Source organism: Hippichthys cyanospilos, chromosome 3 (genome assembly GCF_059441005.1).
Source record: "Hippichthys cyanospilos isolate Australia breed blue-spotted pipefish chromosome 3, RoL_Hcya_1.0, whole genome shotgun sequence".
In the NCBI taxonomy this organism is placed as follows: Eukaryota; Metazoa; Chordata; class Actinopteri; order Syngnathiformes; family Syngnathidae; genus Hippichthys; species Hippichthys cyanospilos.
Window position 1 is genome coordinate 760,652 of NC_142371.1, and position 17,082 is coordinate 777,733.

Consider the following 17,082-nt stretch of genomic DNA (forward strand, 5'->3'; position numbering starts at 1 on the left):
ACGAAGAGCAAGAACAGATGGTTTAAAAGAACAAAAATCAACAAAGGTCCACTAAAGTCACAATTTTATTCGACAAATTAAATCAAGATCGCATCATTCGTTCCATGAGCTTTCTGGGATCAAACCCGGTAACATATGCAAAATGGGTTACATTCAAAATTAATAATTGCACTGGAATCAAATATCATTCATTGCACCAAAATCATTAATAACAAAATCATAAGTATGGCTTCTGTAAATCATCGTTTTAAGGCTCCAAATGCAGAAATGCAAATAAGTGCACATGTCACAAAATATGAAGTAATACTAGTTTCAGCTTTCATGCTATCATTAATATGCTGTAGGCCTTTTTTTTTATTTGTGCAATAAATACTGATTGTCATCTTGGCTTCTATTTTGGTCAAGTCAACTCCATGAATACATAACAGACCTGATGCTTGCAGGAATATGCAAAGCTTTGAGTGAGAGGTATATGTCAATATATATATAAGGGCCACTCGATTTCTTTATTCCTCTATGAAAGCTGACTGATTAAAACGCATAAGAATTTCCAATAATCATTATTTTTGCCCGTTTTCGGACATGCGACAGACCAAACCAGTTCACTGAATCATATTCAGTCTAAGGTTGTCCATTCAGTAGTCAATTTAACATACCATTTTTAATTCTCACATTAATATGATTTTTTTTTACGATATTCTGAGAATTAGACCCAGGTTTATTGTTCCCAAAATTCTGACTTTCAAGTAAGAATTCTTTATTCTCAGAGTTCTGACTTCGTCAAAATTCGGACTATTCTCAGATTCTCACTTGAGAAGATAGTGACAGCTCTAAAGTGAGAATTTCAACAGATCTCATAATTTTAAATCAGAATTCTAAATCCAACATTAGAATTCTGACTCGGAATCCTGAGAAAGTTGAAATGATCACTTTAAAGTGAGAATAAATCTGAATTCCCTCTTGAAAGCGGGAAATCTGGCTGCATTATCGTAATTTGCACATGTAAGAATTCACTTTAAAATGAGAATTCTGTTGTTGTTTTCACTTGTGAGATTTTAGAATCTCACTTTAAAATCTGAATAACTTTTTAGTATATGAGGTGTGACTTTACGAAGTCTCACTTTAAGTCAGACAGTTTTAGTCAAAAGTGAGGATCCTGACTTTAAAGTTACTTTGAAGACAGAATAAAATCTGAATTCTCACTTTAAGGGGAGAATTCTGGCTTTATCTCTGAATTTTCACTTTAAAGAATACTGAATTACTTCTAAGATTCTCAATTTAAAGCCAGAATTCAGATTTTTTTTCCAGATTCCGACTTGAGCATACTGAAGTTGAAACTGTCACGTTCATTTAATGTGAGAAATCTTTCAACTTTAAAGTGAGATAAAGTCAAAATTCACTGAGAATTCTTCCTTCTCAGAATCCCCACTTTAAAGGGAGAGTTCTAATTCTCATTTGAGAATAAAGCCAACATTCTGAGAAAAGTGAGAATGCGGCCAAACTTCTTTCTTCTTCACTGCCTTATACGATGGACGGCGGATGCGAGCACACAATAAAGCCTCTGGGTGGCGCCACTTCCTTCCTCAATTTATCTCACAGTGTACTGTCGAGAGTGTTGTACTTGTCCTTAAAATTCTTGAGCTCCAGCAAATTTCTGGTCCTCTTGATGCGCTGCTGCGCCGCTGACGTGAGGTGGGCCCGCGATGATGGGGAGGAGCTGACGGGCTCGGCGGCGGCGGTCAAGTCTTTGGCGGCGAGCTGGTGGCGCTGGCTCGCCGTGCTGCTATTGCTACTGCTTCTGCTCTGGCTCTTGACACTGAAACCGCAAGAGGGAGAAAGCGGGCTCGTAATTAAAATTCCACGCCGGGATTAGCGTCGCCGTTTACTCACACGCAGGCCAGTTCAGTTAGAGCCTCCTGGTACTGACTGAGTTCCGTTTCACCAAAAGCCTGCACACATTTTTAATATGGAAGATTAAAAGTCATAATAAAATGAAGCGGCGTGCGTATGAAAATGTTGCGATTTAAAAATGTGCAGATGAAACTAAAAAGCATGAAAGGCACAAGCTGACTGTCAGTTCCGCCATCAAAGTTGGCTGGAATTTCAAACCAGTTCAATCATCGTGATGGCATTACATTAGGTGAGTAACAAAAAGGCTGACCTGATCCCCGTGGCGCGCTTTATTGTAGCCGTCCAGCACCGTGTCAATCAGACCCTTTTGATCGTCTCGGAAGAAGCAGTGGGAATTTTTTAGATGCAGAAGCCAAGTTCGGAATCGTTTTCCCGTTACGGCGCTGGAGGACCCGCCCAGCTCACAAAAAGGGAAATCTACACACAAAAAAAAATTTGGTCATCCTTCAAAAATAGAAATCTGCCAAGTTTTGTTTTTTTTTTTCCCCGAGACAGGGTTTATTCATCCCTTTTGAAATGCTCTATTCGATGCGGTTTTGCTGTCTAAAGAAATTAACCTAAATCCTGCTATTGAAAAGGTGAGCAAAATTCATGGTCAAACAAAGAATTTCAGAAAATTCAGTTATTCTCCCCCCAGATTAAAAATATTTAAAAATGTGACAACGGTCAATCAAGGAAATGTGAAAAACTGAATGCATTTGTTTAAAAAAAAAAAAAAAAAAAAAACTCCCTAATAGGAAAACAAACACCAGCCAAAAACTACAGTAGGATAAAGTGTAATTTATTTTTATTACCTGTGTCTCTTATGGCATCTAGTGCTCTCATCCTGTATTGATACTCACAGCCACCTGAAAACACGCAGGCGCTTTCGTAAGATTAGAACATCACAGGATTTCTTGTCCATGCACAGAAGAGGATCTATTCTCTTTTGGCTCTTGACTTTCCTGTTAATGTGCGCTGCATGAAAGTAAAATGTCAGCATACGAGGTGACAACTTCAAAATAAAGCATAAAACAAAAGCACCAGTTAGCCAATAGCTAGCAGTGCTTGAGTGCTCTGGCGAGAGCAGTCCGATTACCATTCAAAGGCATCTTAAATTATTAACTTTGACGCTGGCAGCCTGACAGTCGCTGTTCCTACTGATCACTTGTGAACAAATCAGGATGACTCAAATGTGTTCTGTGGTCGTCACTTGGTTTCAGTGACCAATATCTATGGTGAAACCGGCAGTTTATGTAAAAAAAAAGAAATTTATATTGTTGAAAAATATAAAAATCGGTCATTGATAATTAAGGGTGAATGTGTTTTAGTCTTCTGAATAATTCTTTCACTTTTATCTGAATACCAAAATAACAGCTGCAGCTCTAAAGGAGAAATACAGAATACGTATTCACATTACTTTGAAATCACATGTGTGGTGATAGTTTCACAGTTGAATGGGGAAATATTGGCAAAAGAGACCATTTGTCTATTATGTTTACGTGTGAATGCTAGACTAGGTTTACATTTGCACACTAGCTTGTTAATGTTCTTTTGTCTGATTATCAAAAAGACAAAAATGAAGACTGGAAAATGTATTTTAGACATTTTACAGTACATTACAAATGTTGCAAAAATCTTGCATGGTCCGGTCCTCGTGGACTCAATCTCGTGAGATATTTGTCTCATCCCATCCCTAATATTTAGGTCATAAATACTGTACTGTAATGATGGGGATGCAGTGCAAATCCAGCTTTAGCACGTGTGTGATGAACAAACCAGACTTTAGCCGCTCATCCTCTGGAGACAGCAAACGAGGCTCAAAGTGGATTTTCTGGACTAGGCACAGTTTGGCTTCGATTTCTTGCCTAAGCTCCTTCAATAGAAACACAATCAGCGATACAGCAGCAGTACCAAGATACCCTAATCCTAGTACTACCTCTAAACAGCTTGTTACCTTTGGAGCATTGTGACCAATGGGAACATGCGGTCCCCGTCGAGATTTCATGGCTAGTCGCATAATCTGCCTTTTCACAAAGATGAACAGCAAAACAAACACCTAAAAGAAAAGGAAACATGACTCATTTCCTATACCGCGTCCGTGGTAGGACACGCATTGAAATGTATTCTCAAAAATGGTACACATGGAGATCACTTGATTCTGTTTAAATATAAAAGTCATGCAAGCAAACTTATAAAACAACATACATATCGTTGCAATATCGTGTTTGAGTACACCATAGTTGCAATCATGATTGTTAGTCCTGGGAATGTAGAAAATAATATGTCTGGAGTATCATACCATCATTTGACATTAGCTGCCGCATAGACTAGAAAATGATGACTCCGTTGAAACGAAAGCTGGATAAGTGGCGTTTTAGTGATCCTGACTTACCAGACTACCAAAAGCCATGACGAGCACGACGTTGACGCTCGACAGAGGTGAATCGCTTCTCATTTTACACTTTCGCTTTCATACAAAACGACGAGAGAAAAAAAAAACATACGCGTCTGCTTATGTGTCGGCTTTCGAGGACGAAGCGCAAAGATACTACTTAAAGCGACACGTTGAAGCGCTTAAAAAAAGTTAAGGGTCCGCGGGATGTTAGTGTTTTGAAAAGTTACACACCGCAGATGTTTGTTTACTTCCGGTTTGGTCACGTGCCATCGGTGACGCCCAGTGACGCCTCCTTTCCTGAACGTTGGGAAAGTAACTTTTCCCCCTTCTTGGGATATTAACTTTACACACTAACAAAATATGATTTATCCGTCACAGACAGTCCAATTTAAATCAGCAAAGCGCAGTTATACACGCGTCTAGCTTTTGTCAATTTGTCAGCCCTGGTGTTACACCTGTCGGCCATTTTGCCCCCACGACAATGGTGCTTTTCTTCTATTGTGCGTTGGTCCATGGCAAGCCAAAGAATGTTTCTGAAGCTTCATTGAGTGGACAACATTTGCATCGTCCCACAGAGACACTGGGCCCCATTCTTGTGTCAGAAACAAGGGTGGGTGTCTGTGTTGGAGTCAAACTGACTGGCTTAGTGTGGAAGACCTCAAAGGCCTCCTGGACATTGATTGATTGATTGGTTTCAGGTTCTTCGGAAATGTTTTTTTTTTGGTTGACTTTTGACACTTTTGAGCCACAGTGTCAGACTGACATGTTTTCCAGATACTCGTGCAGAGGAAGCAACATAATGACCAGTCAAACAACAATGTAAGTAAAGCTAATTTAGTTAAATGATTTATTGCATTCTATTGGTATTTGACTACACTAAGTGATGGGAGGTTAATAAATTACTTTGGTACTATGCTTTACATATTTCAAGTATTTGTTTTTCTGACAACTTCCAACATTTGATTTGATGACAATGCTCCAGGTATGGGAAGCTGTTCTCTGTGATTTTATTTAAGCATGTGAAATTAAATGATTGGCCACCAGTTACTGCTATTCTGATTTTTTTCTGCAATGGTGAATCATCATAATTTTACAAATATCTGTGAATTGTTTTTCAACAAACTAAAATACAGTTTTATTTAAATAATTTTGACAAAAAAATAATTTCAAGACACGTTGCTTGACTACTTGTTGGTTTCTTTCTTTTTTGGCTTGAGATATGAGCAAAAAGTTGGGGTTACATCACCCATGAAAGAAGAAATTCACTAAGCGTAAAATTCATTTGTACATTCCAAAATAACACTTTGTCAACATCGTTTATGAACCTTGTTACCTATTGTAATGTGTATGTTTGAAGCAGAAATAATAACTATATGATGCAAAACTCTCTAGCATAGTGGTTTTCAGTGATGTACACCCCCCACCCCCAACAAGCATTTTTGGGGTGAAAAAAAAACAAAAAACGCTGCCTTCAACATGTGCAGTTGTATCTATCAGCATCTTTTCTTCCAAATCTCTAGTAGGCAGTGCAACAGTATAGAATTACTTGCATTTTTAAATTATTTTTATAATATTTATGCCTGTATTGTGAGCAAGTTCAAATTTTTTTAATTATATTTACAATATTTATGCTAGTAATGTGAGCAAGTTCAAAATATTTATTGCTCGCTCACAATAGTGGCTCAAATATAATTCCATATAACATCATCTGTTTTATTTCTGGCTTTTTTGCCATAAAATTGTCTCAAAAATAACAATTCACATGTAAAAAATGTTTGGCATTGGAATCACTATATAACAAATTAGCTCTTAATTTGAAAAAAAAGCGTAGTTCCTCATCATTACAAAGCATTAAATTATATTTGCCTATACCTTTAGAAATCTTATTAACCCTACTTAACCCTAAAATGCCTTCTCATACCCCCATATGAGAATCGATGCTCTTGCAAATCATCCTGCATTTCTAACACCTTTTGTTTATGCAAGTCTGCATTCTGTAATGCTAATTTCTGTCATAAAAATGACGCTTTGATCAAATGAGTGACATGAGAACTCCTGATTGGAATTCTCAGCAGAGGTTTGATAAACAGCTACAATGACTTTTCATTGGTGTGAGCGTTAAATATAACTAATGCTGCATTCCAGATTGCTGGGAAGTGGGAAAATTGAGTTCCGACCTCAAAGTTTTCCAGTTAAAAATAAACAAACAAAAAACATAGTCAGCAACTACTATAAACACATTTCACCCTGACAACAAACTCATTATGTTTGGCAGCTGCTTAAGCTTTTTAGCATAGATTTGGTCAGATGACTTTTTGCAGTGTGAGTAGAGCAACATAACAAAACTGATTTGTGATATTTTGTATGACTAATAAATGCAGGTAAATATATTTTCAGTTGATTTTTTTTTACAGCTATTGTAAACATCTAAATTCTCTATCTTGGTGAAGTACAACAATTTTCCCCAACTCCACAGTACAGTACAAACTTCATTTGCACATTTTCAGGTTGAATGTCAGAAGTAACAAAATTCCCGGTTTGCACTAAGGGGGAATCATAAGGCTTATGATCTCGTCAGATTTTATTCCAAGTTTGCAATCATTCATAAAGAGTTCCTTAGACTTCATTGTTTTGTGTCACAAAGAAAATTTGGTAACCAAAATATAACATGCTCAAAATTTTTACAATTCAGAATCAATTCGGCACCAGGAGGTAAAAATTGGCACAAGAACCAAAAAAAACTGTTACAGTAAATTGTCTAAAACCAAACACATACTACATGAAGCTCAAAACTTTGAGCGCCGTTGACGTGAAAGGACATCAACAGAAACCCTACCGAGGAGTTCCATAATGACAATTTGGATGCTTTTCAAAATGTTCTAACAAAACTCAACAAGTCCCTTACGCGAACGCGCATTTTCTACCTTCGTCAATTTTATGCATCACAGTGAGATCTGCGCTAAAATCGAAGCCAAATGATCACAAGGCGCTAAAATTGAAGCCAAATAATCACAACATGCATTACATACCGTTTTTTGGCAACTCCTTAATATGCCAATGACATTGAAACAGGAGTTCAGAGAGATAATCTTGCTAGCATTTAAAAGGAAATAATTGGGTAATTAGTTGTTGGTTTTACCTATATTCTATCAAGGAAATTAGTATTCTACCTCTATAATTACTATCACCTGATATGCCATGTCAGGGCACGCAATAAGGCTTTAAATAGGACCATAAAAGGCTGAAACCCTCACAACAATGCTCCTTCCACCACAATCTGCATCTGATAATTTCCCCTTCAAGCTAACATTACAGAGTGCATGAGTATACATCCAAGCCCATGCTTTGTTGTGCACGTCAACCGAGAGGTGCACTCTTACACGTTTTCATCCCCGCCGGTATTTCTGCTGTGTACTTGAGCACATCGTGTTTTCTGTTCCCAATTAAAACACCTCTGTCATTATGTATTTGGATACCTGCTGGCCTCCCATGATTGGACTCTGCTTAGCCTGAGGTGTGTAGAACTTAAATGGGTCTTAATCCACAGTGAGATTGAAGCATTTCCTATGATGTCACACCATGTACGCTTGGAGATGGCTTAAAATGTCTGCGTGTTAGTCACTGGGCTGTTTAAAGAGCTACACATTAAACTTAAACCAGGAATGTTACCCCGTGAGATGAGGAAAAGAGTGAAAAAACAACAACGGAAGGGGGAGGAGAGAAAGAGTCATTGACGGAGGGAGAGAGAGAGGGCAAGAAGATAGACCAGTGTGGCCGGTTTGCGTCACTGTACACATCCCGTCGGGCAATGCTAACAGGCAGACAGAGTGAGAGAATGATAGGCGAGGAGCTGATGTCATCGCCTTCACTATGAAGCCGTGTCAGACTTACACTAGTTGACTAAGGTAAGGCACATGTGAAATCCTGGATGTAAGAGCACATTTGAATGAGGAGGTGTGTATTTTGTCCCGGTTTACATGTCGTTTGGGGCTATTTCTCTTATTTCCACGGCAGTCGCTGTGAGTTTGTGTTAGAGCGAACCACGTTGCCCAGGTTACCCAGATGGGAGGCTCGGATCAAGCAAAACAGGTGTATCTGTAAGATGACACTCGCCTGCATTAGACAGCTCCACCAAGGAGACCTATGCCAATACATCACTTATATCAGCTATCCATTAAATACACCACCTGAATGTACCAGAGCAATCAGTCCAAGACCTATCTCTCTTGCGCACAATTTCCTTGTCACAGACTTCATTATGCTTACGGTGGGCTATATGTAAATAAATATACACATGATTATCACCTTTGCTGTTTATTTTTTTTACGTCAAGGTTGGGTGAGTTGTTGACAAACTCGTGCTATGTAAGAACGATTCGTGCTGCATACAGACTGTCGCATTTGGACATTGTTTCCCTCACTGGATTGCAGAGGAGTGAGTTTTTCCAGTTTTTGTGTACAGGTTTAGCTGACAGTTACAGTATGAACGTGTTGCTAGTGTAAACAGCTGTTATGATATGAGCGAGCATATTGTATGTCTTTGCATGAATGGATTCACTGAAGTGGTCTTTTGTTTGCTTGATTTGAAAACTAATCTCTAGCCTTTATTTAATCAAGCTGTCTAATCATTCCCTGTCCTTTCCTCTCCCTCTCCCTCCACCCATTTGCCATTCCGTGCGAAGTTGTGTTCCGTATACTCAACCGCTCTGTGATTTAAGTTTGACCATTGTAAGAAGCCACAGTTGCCACACATCCACGTATCACAACATTCCATTTCAATTCGCTCTGAAAATGGATATTTATGCATTTTCTTATTCTTGGCAGGCATTTGAAGCTCCTCGTTGAAGCCCTGCTGAGGAACTAAAGACTTCCGTGGACAGACCAACATAAAAATGACCACTACTAGACAACCAACCTTCATTACCATAAATGAAATGGAAAAACTTGAATGCGGAGCAGTTTGCATGAATATAGTGTAGGTGGACCAAAATGAACTAAAGCTGCTAGCTGCTCTACAGTCATTTAGAATCGTCTAAATAAATCCAGCGCAGTCATAGATTCTCTTTTTAGGGATTTTGCCTTTTGACAGGTGGTCATTAACTTTGTTTATGCTCTGACAATGGATGTGTTTTTGGTGCGCACGCCAGTGACCGAGTACACCAATCAGAGGAGTTTGGCATGCGTATCTGTCAGAGCTGCCAACTCTTCCTCTTGCAGCCTCCCTCGCAGTCCAGGTGTTAGAAAAGACAGAGCTTCATCGGGAGAGGTGGTGTCCAGAGCTGTGATTAAAGGAGAGTCAAAAACTGGATTCAACGCTTCATGCAAGCGATCCAGATCGATCGATGGCCATGATCTCAGGGCAGGATCCATGCCAGACTTTCAAACGTGGACAGCGAGTGTCAAAAGTTGGAATGAAAACAAGGAAATATCGAGCAGCACAATTCCTTCCAGCCTTACGCACAATGGAAAAATGGACAAGAAAACCACAGACTTTAGCGTCAACCGAGGTCGAAATTATAACCCTACATCTGAGAGTCAGACTGGGGGAGAATGGAAGCGAAATTTGCCAAGTAGAAGCAGGAGTGTCGACTGGAGGTCAGGTGCAGGCAGTCCTGATCGGGATGCACGCAGAGCCAACATCGCTGCGTTGCTAAATCAAGACAACAAAGAGACTGGGAGGGATACTGAATGTCTAAGAGGCAGGTCCATGTCCTCATTTAGGACCAACAACTCTGTAGATGTTTCTTCAACTAGCAGCGATCCAAAAAATCCTTTGGCTCAAGCTTCGGAGACAGTCTATTGGGGTAACTCCTGCCCTACAAGGCTAAGGTCGACCCCGGAACTCATCTGTGACTCCAGAGAGACCGCTTCTTTCGGGACTAAAAGAGGCCAGAGTATATTGGAGCGTATCGAGAAGCTCTATGGCCCGTCCAAAACTGAGGACTTTACTCAAGTTAGGGATTGCGCTTTTCTAGAAAGAGATTGGTTTGATGGAAGGGGTGACGCTACAATGCACCATCACTTAGTCTCCAAGACAAGCTCATGTGACGGGGTAACTAGAGCTTTCCCCAGGCGTTGCTCCACTGGAGAGGGAAAGTACCAAAAAGCTCAACTAGACACCATAGCTGCGGGCTTTAATACTTCACCCTGTCCAAAGACCAGGGCGAGACTACCAGAGGGGCAATGGGATGAACAGATCTATGGAATGGATTCAGACCACAGTGGCTTTAGTGCAGTTATGGGGTCCTTTGAGACAATGTCTCTGGACAGAGCGAGGAGCAGAAACACCAGAGCTAATCTGATTAGGTCAGAGAGGGCCGCACAGTCAAAAACCTTATTGGATAAAACATCTGTTTTAGGGCTTTCCGAGTCCAACAGAATAATTGGGACACAGTGGGAAAGAATTTTGCTAGATAAAGGGAAGACAAAAGCAGAGACTGAATTGAAGGTTTATGAAGATGTGTTTGAGCCAAATCTGAACAACAGAGTAAATTCTACAGGGTGGAAGGCACATCCAGAAACACACTCCCCAGTCAGTGTGAGAAACAAGATCAATCAATTTGAGGCTTTGACGCAAAGAACTCAAGCTTTTGGAAAAGGCCATAACATGATGACCCGAAGGGCCTTTTCTGTGCCCACACGACTCAACACTGCCCACGATGGCTTAAAGGGCGAGTTGGAAAAATGCAGTCTTTTAGGTGACAAGACAATGGTGTTGACAGAGTTGCGGGACACAGATAGAAAATATGAGAGGAAATTGGGTCAACTGAAAAGTCAGTCACAAAGGTCTTTGTCAGTAGACGAGATCGGGCAAAGGGGTTTCAGTGATTTTACAAAGAAAGAAGATGTCAACAACTATTCCAGGGTCAAGCATGCAGTCGAATCACCTCTCAAAGAAGGTGCTCCTCATCATAGGATCATAGATGAACCAGACTCTGGCAAAGTCTCAAGGGATGAGGACTGGAGATACAAAAATACCGAGTTCTCCATGTTTCTGCGCTCAAATGACCCGGAGCCATGCCCGTATGCTGAGCTGTCTCGGATAAAGAAAGCAAAACCCCCCTTGATTATTTTAGCGGTTACCGATGATGACAAGACTCCAACAAACACTCCCAGCCACTCACATCCTAGCTCTCCGATCTCACTACCAAACGGAAGCTCTCCATTTACGCTGACTGAAAACAATATAGCAGCCAAAACCTCAGACCTTTCAACCCTTGCGTATCACCTCGATGTCACTGACAATGACTCGAAAGGGAAGAAACATGTTTTGGACTTGGATGCGTGGATCGCTGGCTGGAAGGGCTGGAGGCAGGATGAATCTTTTGAGGATGACGACGACAGTACAGAGAAAGATGACGATTCTTACTACGACTCGGACTCTGGGGAGTCTTCAGTGACCATCACTAGCAACATGAGTCTGTCAGATCGCAGGAGCTTCTCTCTCAGGTACGTACAACGGAAAATAGAATCGGATCACTTGTCACCATTCCCTTACTTGACTACTCTCACCTCTGCAGCCTGGCAGAGTTGTGTCATTTCACGGGAGTTGATTCAGAGTCAGAGAATGACAGTGATGAGAACCAACCGACGGGCAGGAGGTCGGCTTCACTGAGTTCTGAAGTGTCTGCGCTGTCATATGTGTCTGTGCTGCCCAGCGAGGAGCTTGACAAGCTGCTGGAGGATGTCAGAAGTCTGGGGGACAGCAATTTGCAGGTACATATGCTCAGACTGTAAATCATTACCATTTCAGCATACCATTTCAGGGCTTAACCCTGCGATCGATTCACCTGCAAATCTGACCAACTTTACAGTGTGCGCCGGTAAAAATCACAAATCTTCACATGGCATGAGTACATGTTTTAATTTGTATATGCCCGGATGTGACAATGATGCCTAAGGTGAAAAAAGGGCATTTTAAGGTAGAAGCAACAACATGCCAGCTGTGTGCTGCAGATAAAAACAACTTCAGAATAAAAACATCAAATAACACATGGACGACAATGCAATAGCCCTGGAAGGCTTTTATTTTGAAGTTAGCCTTCATAGCTGTTGTAGCAAAGGGGTTAGCTTATTACACAGCTACCAACATCATCACACGGCCATTAAAAAAAATATTAATTCAATCGCTGATTAAGGATGCTTAAGAAACCCTTAATTATGCTGTCATTGGAAGAGAGGGCACAAGTCTTAAGTGGTAGTGCTTGACGCTAACTATGAAGTGCATATGGTGCATTCAAACTCAGTCGGACATTTCAAACTCAGGAAAGTACAGCAATCCATTAAACGTTAATAAGTGCAAATAACATAACGATTCGGGGTTTCCATGAGTTATAAAAGTCCAAATCAAATAACTCTTCTTTCATTCTAGTGATCGGTACGTCAATGCCTTTGTTGGCTATTATAACATTTACCACAAAAAATGAGCCCTTTTATATCAGTGCCCTCTTAATAGGCATTAAAACACCAAAAAATCTAAGTATTCAGAGCCATAGTTAGCTTTTTTTTTTCTCCATTATCATCAGTCATCTAAGCTTTAATGATTTTAACACCCTGAATTTTGCTCCCCTACCGCTGGTTGGGAAACATTGCTTTGGAGGACCTACTAACACTATAAGCGGGGGAGTCATCTGGGCTGAAAAAATTTTTGTTCACATACGAGTAAAACCTTTTTTTCCAATGTCTTCTTTGTAAGTTAGGTCAAATAATTTGTGTTTTGCCAGCCTCTGCTGATCGCAGACCGTTCTTGTCATTGTAAAATATTTTGCAAATCTATCTTGCGCATTGTCGATCTTTACGTCATTACTGTACGCACATTGAGAATACAATACATTAGCACATATGGTTATGTTGTACCTTCCCGGAAAAGTGTGCAACCAAATCTTGTGTGGCGCACTGAAAAAGTTGAAAGCACCAGTGCTACTAGTGCAAAAGTTAGTGTAGGGCACTGCACTTTGGCTCACTTCTATTTTTAATGCAGGATGATGTGCATGTGGTTGTCCTCCACAAAGAGGTGGCTGTTGGCCTGGGCTTCAGTATAGCAGGAGGCGTTGACCAGAACAAACCAGTCATTGTGAGTGAAACACCTTTTGAAACCATCAGAAAACATTTAAACATGTCTCTGTCGATTCATATTTTGTATCGTATTTTGACGCGTATGTCACAGGTCCACAAGGTGTTCCCCACCGGTGTGGCAGCACAAGAAGGCTCCATCAGAGAAGGTGACCAGGTTCTATCTATCAACGGCACTGCCCTGGGGGGCCACACTCACTGGGAGGCTCTGAGGGTCCTGAGACGGGCCAAGACTCGAGAGATGGGAGTGGTGGTACTGAGGAGAGGCGATGTTAAGAGCGTCCCGAAAGGGGGAGAGGGTCAGACTGAGGAACCGAGGCCGACTCAGACTTCAGAGACTGGTTAAAACCATTATCAAATGAATAGAAAGTCTGCACACCATCTGTTCAAATGTTTGGTTTTGTGATTTTTTTCAAAATCAAACCAAGATCATCATTTTTCATACTTTATCTGCCATTAATGACACTTTAATTAAATAAAAAATTTAAAAAAGCTTTAAATAAATACCTGAAATTGAACATCTGAACTCTGAAAACTTCGGCTTGAAAGAGTTCATGTTTAAGTTGATTTTGGGGAAAAACACTTTTTATAAAAGAGGAAGTAAAAATACAAAAAAGTAAAAAATAGTGGATCAATGTGGCTGGAGGTCTTCACAATAAACCAACCACATTTAAACTCATGTAAATGGGGGTTAGCATGCACTTGCCACCTTTAGTGCTTCTTGTTAATCCCAAATAAAATTCAGCTGTTTCAGGATGCTTTTTCTGACAGTTTTGTTGTTGCATACTACAGCATAGTCTGCAATGTTCCCACATCGTCAGAGGGATCTTATCATTCAAACGTATCAATCAGAGGAAGGATTCACATGAATTTCCAAGGCCCTAAATAGACCATGGAACACGGTGAAGTAGTAGATCACACAGTGCGATTGTCAGTGCGATTCATAGTGTAAATTCAAATCAAAAGTAATTTAGCAATGACATTCCTTCCGATTGACTTTCACATTCTCGTGTGTGTGTTCACACTCCCACCTGCATTTAATAGCAAGCAGGCGTCCGATGTATTTGCCATACTGAAACTAGAACGAGTTTCTGCTGCTTTGTCTAAGAATCATGGGAACTGTGGTCCGATTGACTGTGTTCCAACCATACGGACTAGATTGGGTTGGGTAATGGGCGCTCATTGTTATGTTTAGTGCTGTTGAACTGTCGACCAATTTAACAGTAACGAAAGTGAAGCCACAAATATCGCTCGCCATATTCACAAAGGATTCACTTTGTTATAACTAATTCCTTGGGAGAGTTTGTTTATTTGATATTCAGCTACATTGGAGTGTCCTGGTTTTTAATTTTGAAAAGCTGCTGATGCTACCCAAAATATTTTAACTACTATTATAACTACTAAAGTAATCAATTACTGTAGTGCCTAAAGTACCAAAGTAATTACTTTTTAGTAATTTAGTACCTCAAGTGACTAATTACTGTGGAGTTTAGTACCAACAGTAATTGATTACTCAGTACTTACTCAGATGACTTAGTACTAGGACTAAATGATCTAAAATACTTCAAGTGAAAGTTATCAATTACTTTTATAATTTAGTGCAAGTGATCAATTATTTAGGTACTTGCACTAAATTACCGACGTAATTGAAACCTTTATTTTAGCACTTAAAGTAACCATTGACTTAAGTACTTAATTACTCTATTGCTCCATTACCTAATGTTTACTTTAGTACTTAATTACCCAAATTAATCAGTCGGTTGATTACTTTGAGTTGAGTAATTGACTACAACTTAAGTTATTTAATAATTTACATGTTTAAATACAGTATAATTTTAGATCCTCCTATGAGCAAACTCTTGAAAAACTTCCCTTTTAAAAAGTGAAAGGTAAAAATATGTTTTGGGGATTTAAATAATTATTTTAAGAGCACAAGAACCTGACCTTTGAACAGGTGTTGACGGCCTTTTCATATCCAATGTAGATGATGTAATTTTAAGCGAGGTCACTGTTGTTTATTTGGTTATTTAATTTTTTTCAGGTCAGCGTATTCGTGTGCACCTGGAAAAGAAAAGCCGAGATCTGGGCTTCAGCCTGGAGGGAGGTGTGGGTCTGGGCGACAAACCACTCACTATAAAGAAGATCTTCCAAGGTAGCCAGGCGAAAACTTCAAATGTACTTCCAATCGCTCATTTAATTCACTTCTTTTCCACAGGCGGTCCAGTCGACAAAATTAGTCCCGGGGACGAGGTGATGGAGATCGAAGGCGTCAGCATGGAGGGCATGAGGCGCCTGGAGGCCTGGACTTTGATCCGAGGACTTCCCTCCGGGCCGGTGGACGTGGTAATACGCCGGCCCCGTAAAACCTCCGAACCGTAGGGATTACGGAAGCCAATCTCATATGGACTATTTAATGGACGCTTTTGGCATGATGCCATTTGTAACCCAATTTACTCCACAATTATCCTCATATTTCTAACAAAGCCTTAACAGAAAGAAGCAAGCACCTGTTTATGAAGGTGTAAATTTTACAGTAGCTGTCAAAAGTTTGAAAACACTTAAAACCATTAACAATGCATAGCTAGGAAATGACCACAAATCGCACAAAATTATACATTATATATATATATATATATATATATATATATATATATATATATATATATATATATATATATATATATAATGTGTGTGTGTGTGTGTGTGTGTGTTTTCAAACTTTTGACTTTTACTGTATATTTGAAGGTTTTCAACACAATCTACCTCAAGGCCGCATGGCACTCGTATGTGAAGGATTGTGTAATATACTGTGAACAGATGCTAACAGCATTTCGAGTTTTTATTGCTTTTTAATAAAGCCTAACCCAAACGGATGCCTTTTATTTGTATATCCTGCAGATGGCGGTAGAGTGGTGCAAAAATTTGTTCTCGTGCTTTTTTAATCAAACAAATATAACCAAAATAATGCGGTGTACAATCGAAAGTATGTACAAAACTAAAAAGCTTTCATACGATCAAACAAGCACTGCATCCAAGATGTGGTAGGACAATCAATCAATCAATCTATCCACAATAATCAGCAATAAGGATGTTTTAAAACAAGAAAAAAGTGTGATTTGAGGTTTGCTCTATCTTATCAGGCACATTGCTTAGCAACAACAGCACGTTTCATGCAGTGATTTAACGTCTTGCACAATTCTTTTGGAGTCCAGAGTGCAGTAAGACGGCCATAGCAACATCCGCCACCTAATCTTGAGATGATTATCAATAAAAAGATAAATAAGTCTTTAGTTCATCCCAGCCCTGATTAGACATTTAATTTTTTATAAAGAGTTGTTTGCTCTCCTACCATGAGCTCAGAGTTCATCACAACTGGTCGAATGGTCTGTTTTCGCCGCCAACTAAGGTTATGTTATGTTTGTTTCTGTACAAAAACACACATAAGCAATTTCCACGAAACCATCTGGAGAGCTTTGGCTTGGGCCAAATTTCAGCTGTATTCATTCTGGGGCATGCAGCATCCAAAAGGGTGCAGTACTAGGAGTAATAAAGGACAACATTACAATATTATTATTAGCATTGTTTCAGTTGTTCATTTATTGACAGGTTTGCACATTTTTAGCCTATGTTATGAATTCTTAACAGTAGTGATAGTACGTTATTTTATTATTGCAGTTTATGAGATATAAATGTGTACCTTGCAATAAAAATAGCTCTTGCGTA

The 17,082-nt window shown here is 39.7% G+C and overlaps 2 protein-coding genes across 4 annotated transcripts; one reads left to right on the forward strand and one right to left on the reverse strand.

Annotated features, from left to right (window-relative positions):
* Window positions 1–47: 47 nt before the first annotated feature.
* On the reverse strand, window positions 48–4,545 carry LOC148425298 (lipid transport auxiliary protein 1-like). Of its 2 annotated transcripts, none has more exons than XM_088410404.1 (7): window positions 4,286–4,545; window positions 3,848–3,949; window positions 3,670–3,766; window positions 2,706–2,759; window positions 2,162–2,328; window positions 1,891–1,949; window positions 48–1,816 (listed from the first exon to the last, which is right to left on the reverse strand). In XM_088410404.1, the coding sequence occupies exons 1-7, from the start codon at window positions 4,346–4,348 to the stop codon at window positions 1,594–1,596; spliced, it is 765 nt and encodes a 254-aa protein (XP_088266530.1). In that variant the 5' UTR covers window positions 4,349–4,545; the 3' UTR covers window positions 48–1,593. The 2 variants fall into 2 exon arrangements, with proteins under 2 accessions (XP_088266530.1, XP_088266531.1); XM_088410405.1 differs by lacking the exon at window positions 4,286–4,545 and adding an exon at window positions 4,193–4,247.
* Window positions 4,546–8,076: 3,531 nt separating this feature from the next.
* Window positions 8,077–15,962, forward strand: LOC148425299 (uncharacterized). Of its 2 annotated transcripts, none has more exons than XM_088410399.1 (7): window positions 8,077–8,193; window positions 9,112–11,736; window positions 11,808–12,003; window positions 13,268–13,360; window positions 13,454–13,700; window positions 15,401–15,511; window positions 15,575–15,962. In XM_088410399.1, exons 2-7 carry the CDS (start codon window positions 9,407–9,409, stop codon window positions 15,736–15,738), a joined length of 3,141 nt encoding a protein of 1,046 aa, XP_088266525.1. In that variant the 5' UTR covers window positions 8,077–8,193; window positions 9,112–9,406; the 3' UTR covers window positions 15,739–15,962. The 2 variants fall into 2 exon arrangements, with proteins under 2 accessions (XP_088266525.1, XP_088266527.1); XM_088410401.1 differs by lacking the exon at window positions 8,077–8,193 and adding an exon at window positions 8,683–9,015.
* The last annotated feature ends 1,120 nt before the right edge of the window (window positions 15,963–17,082 follow it).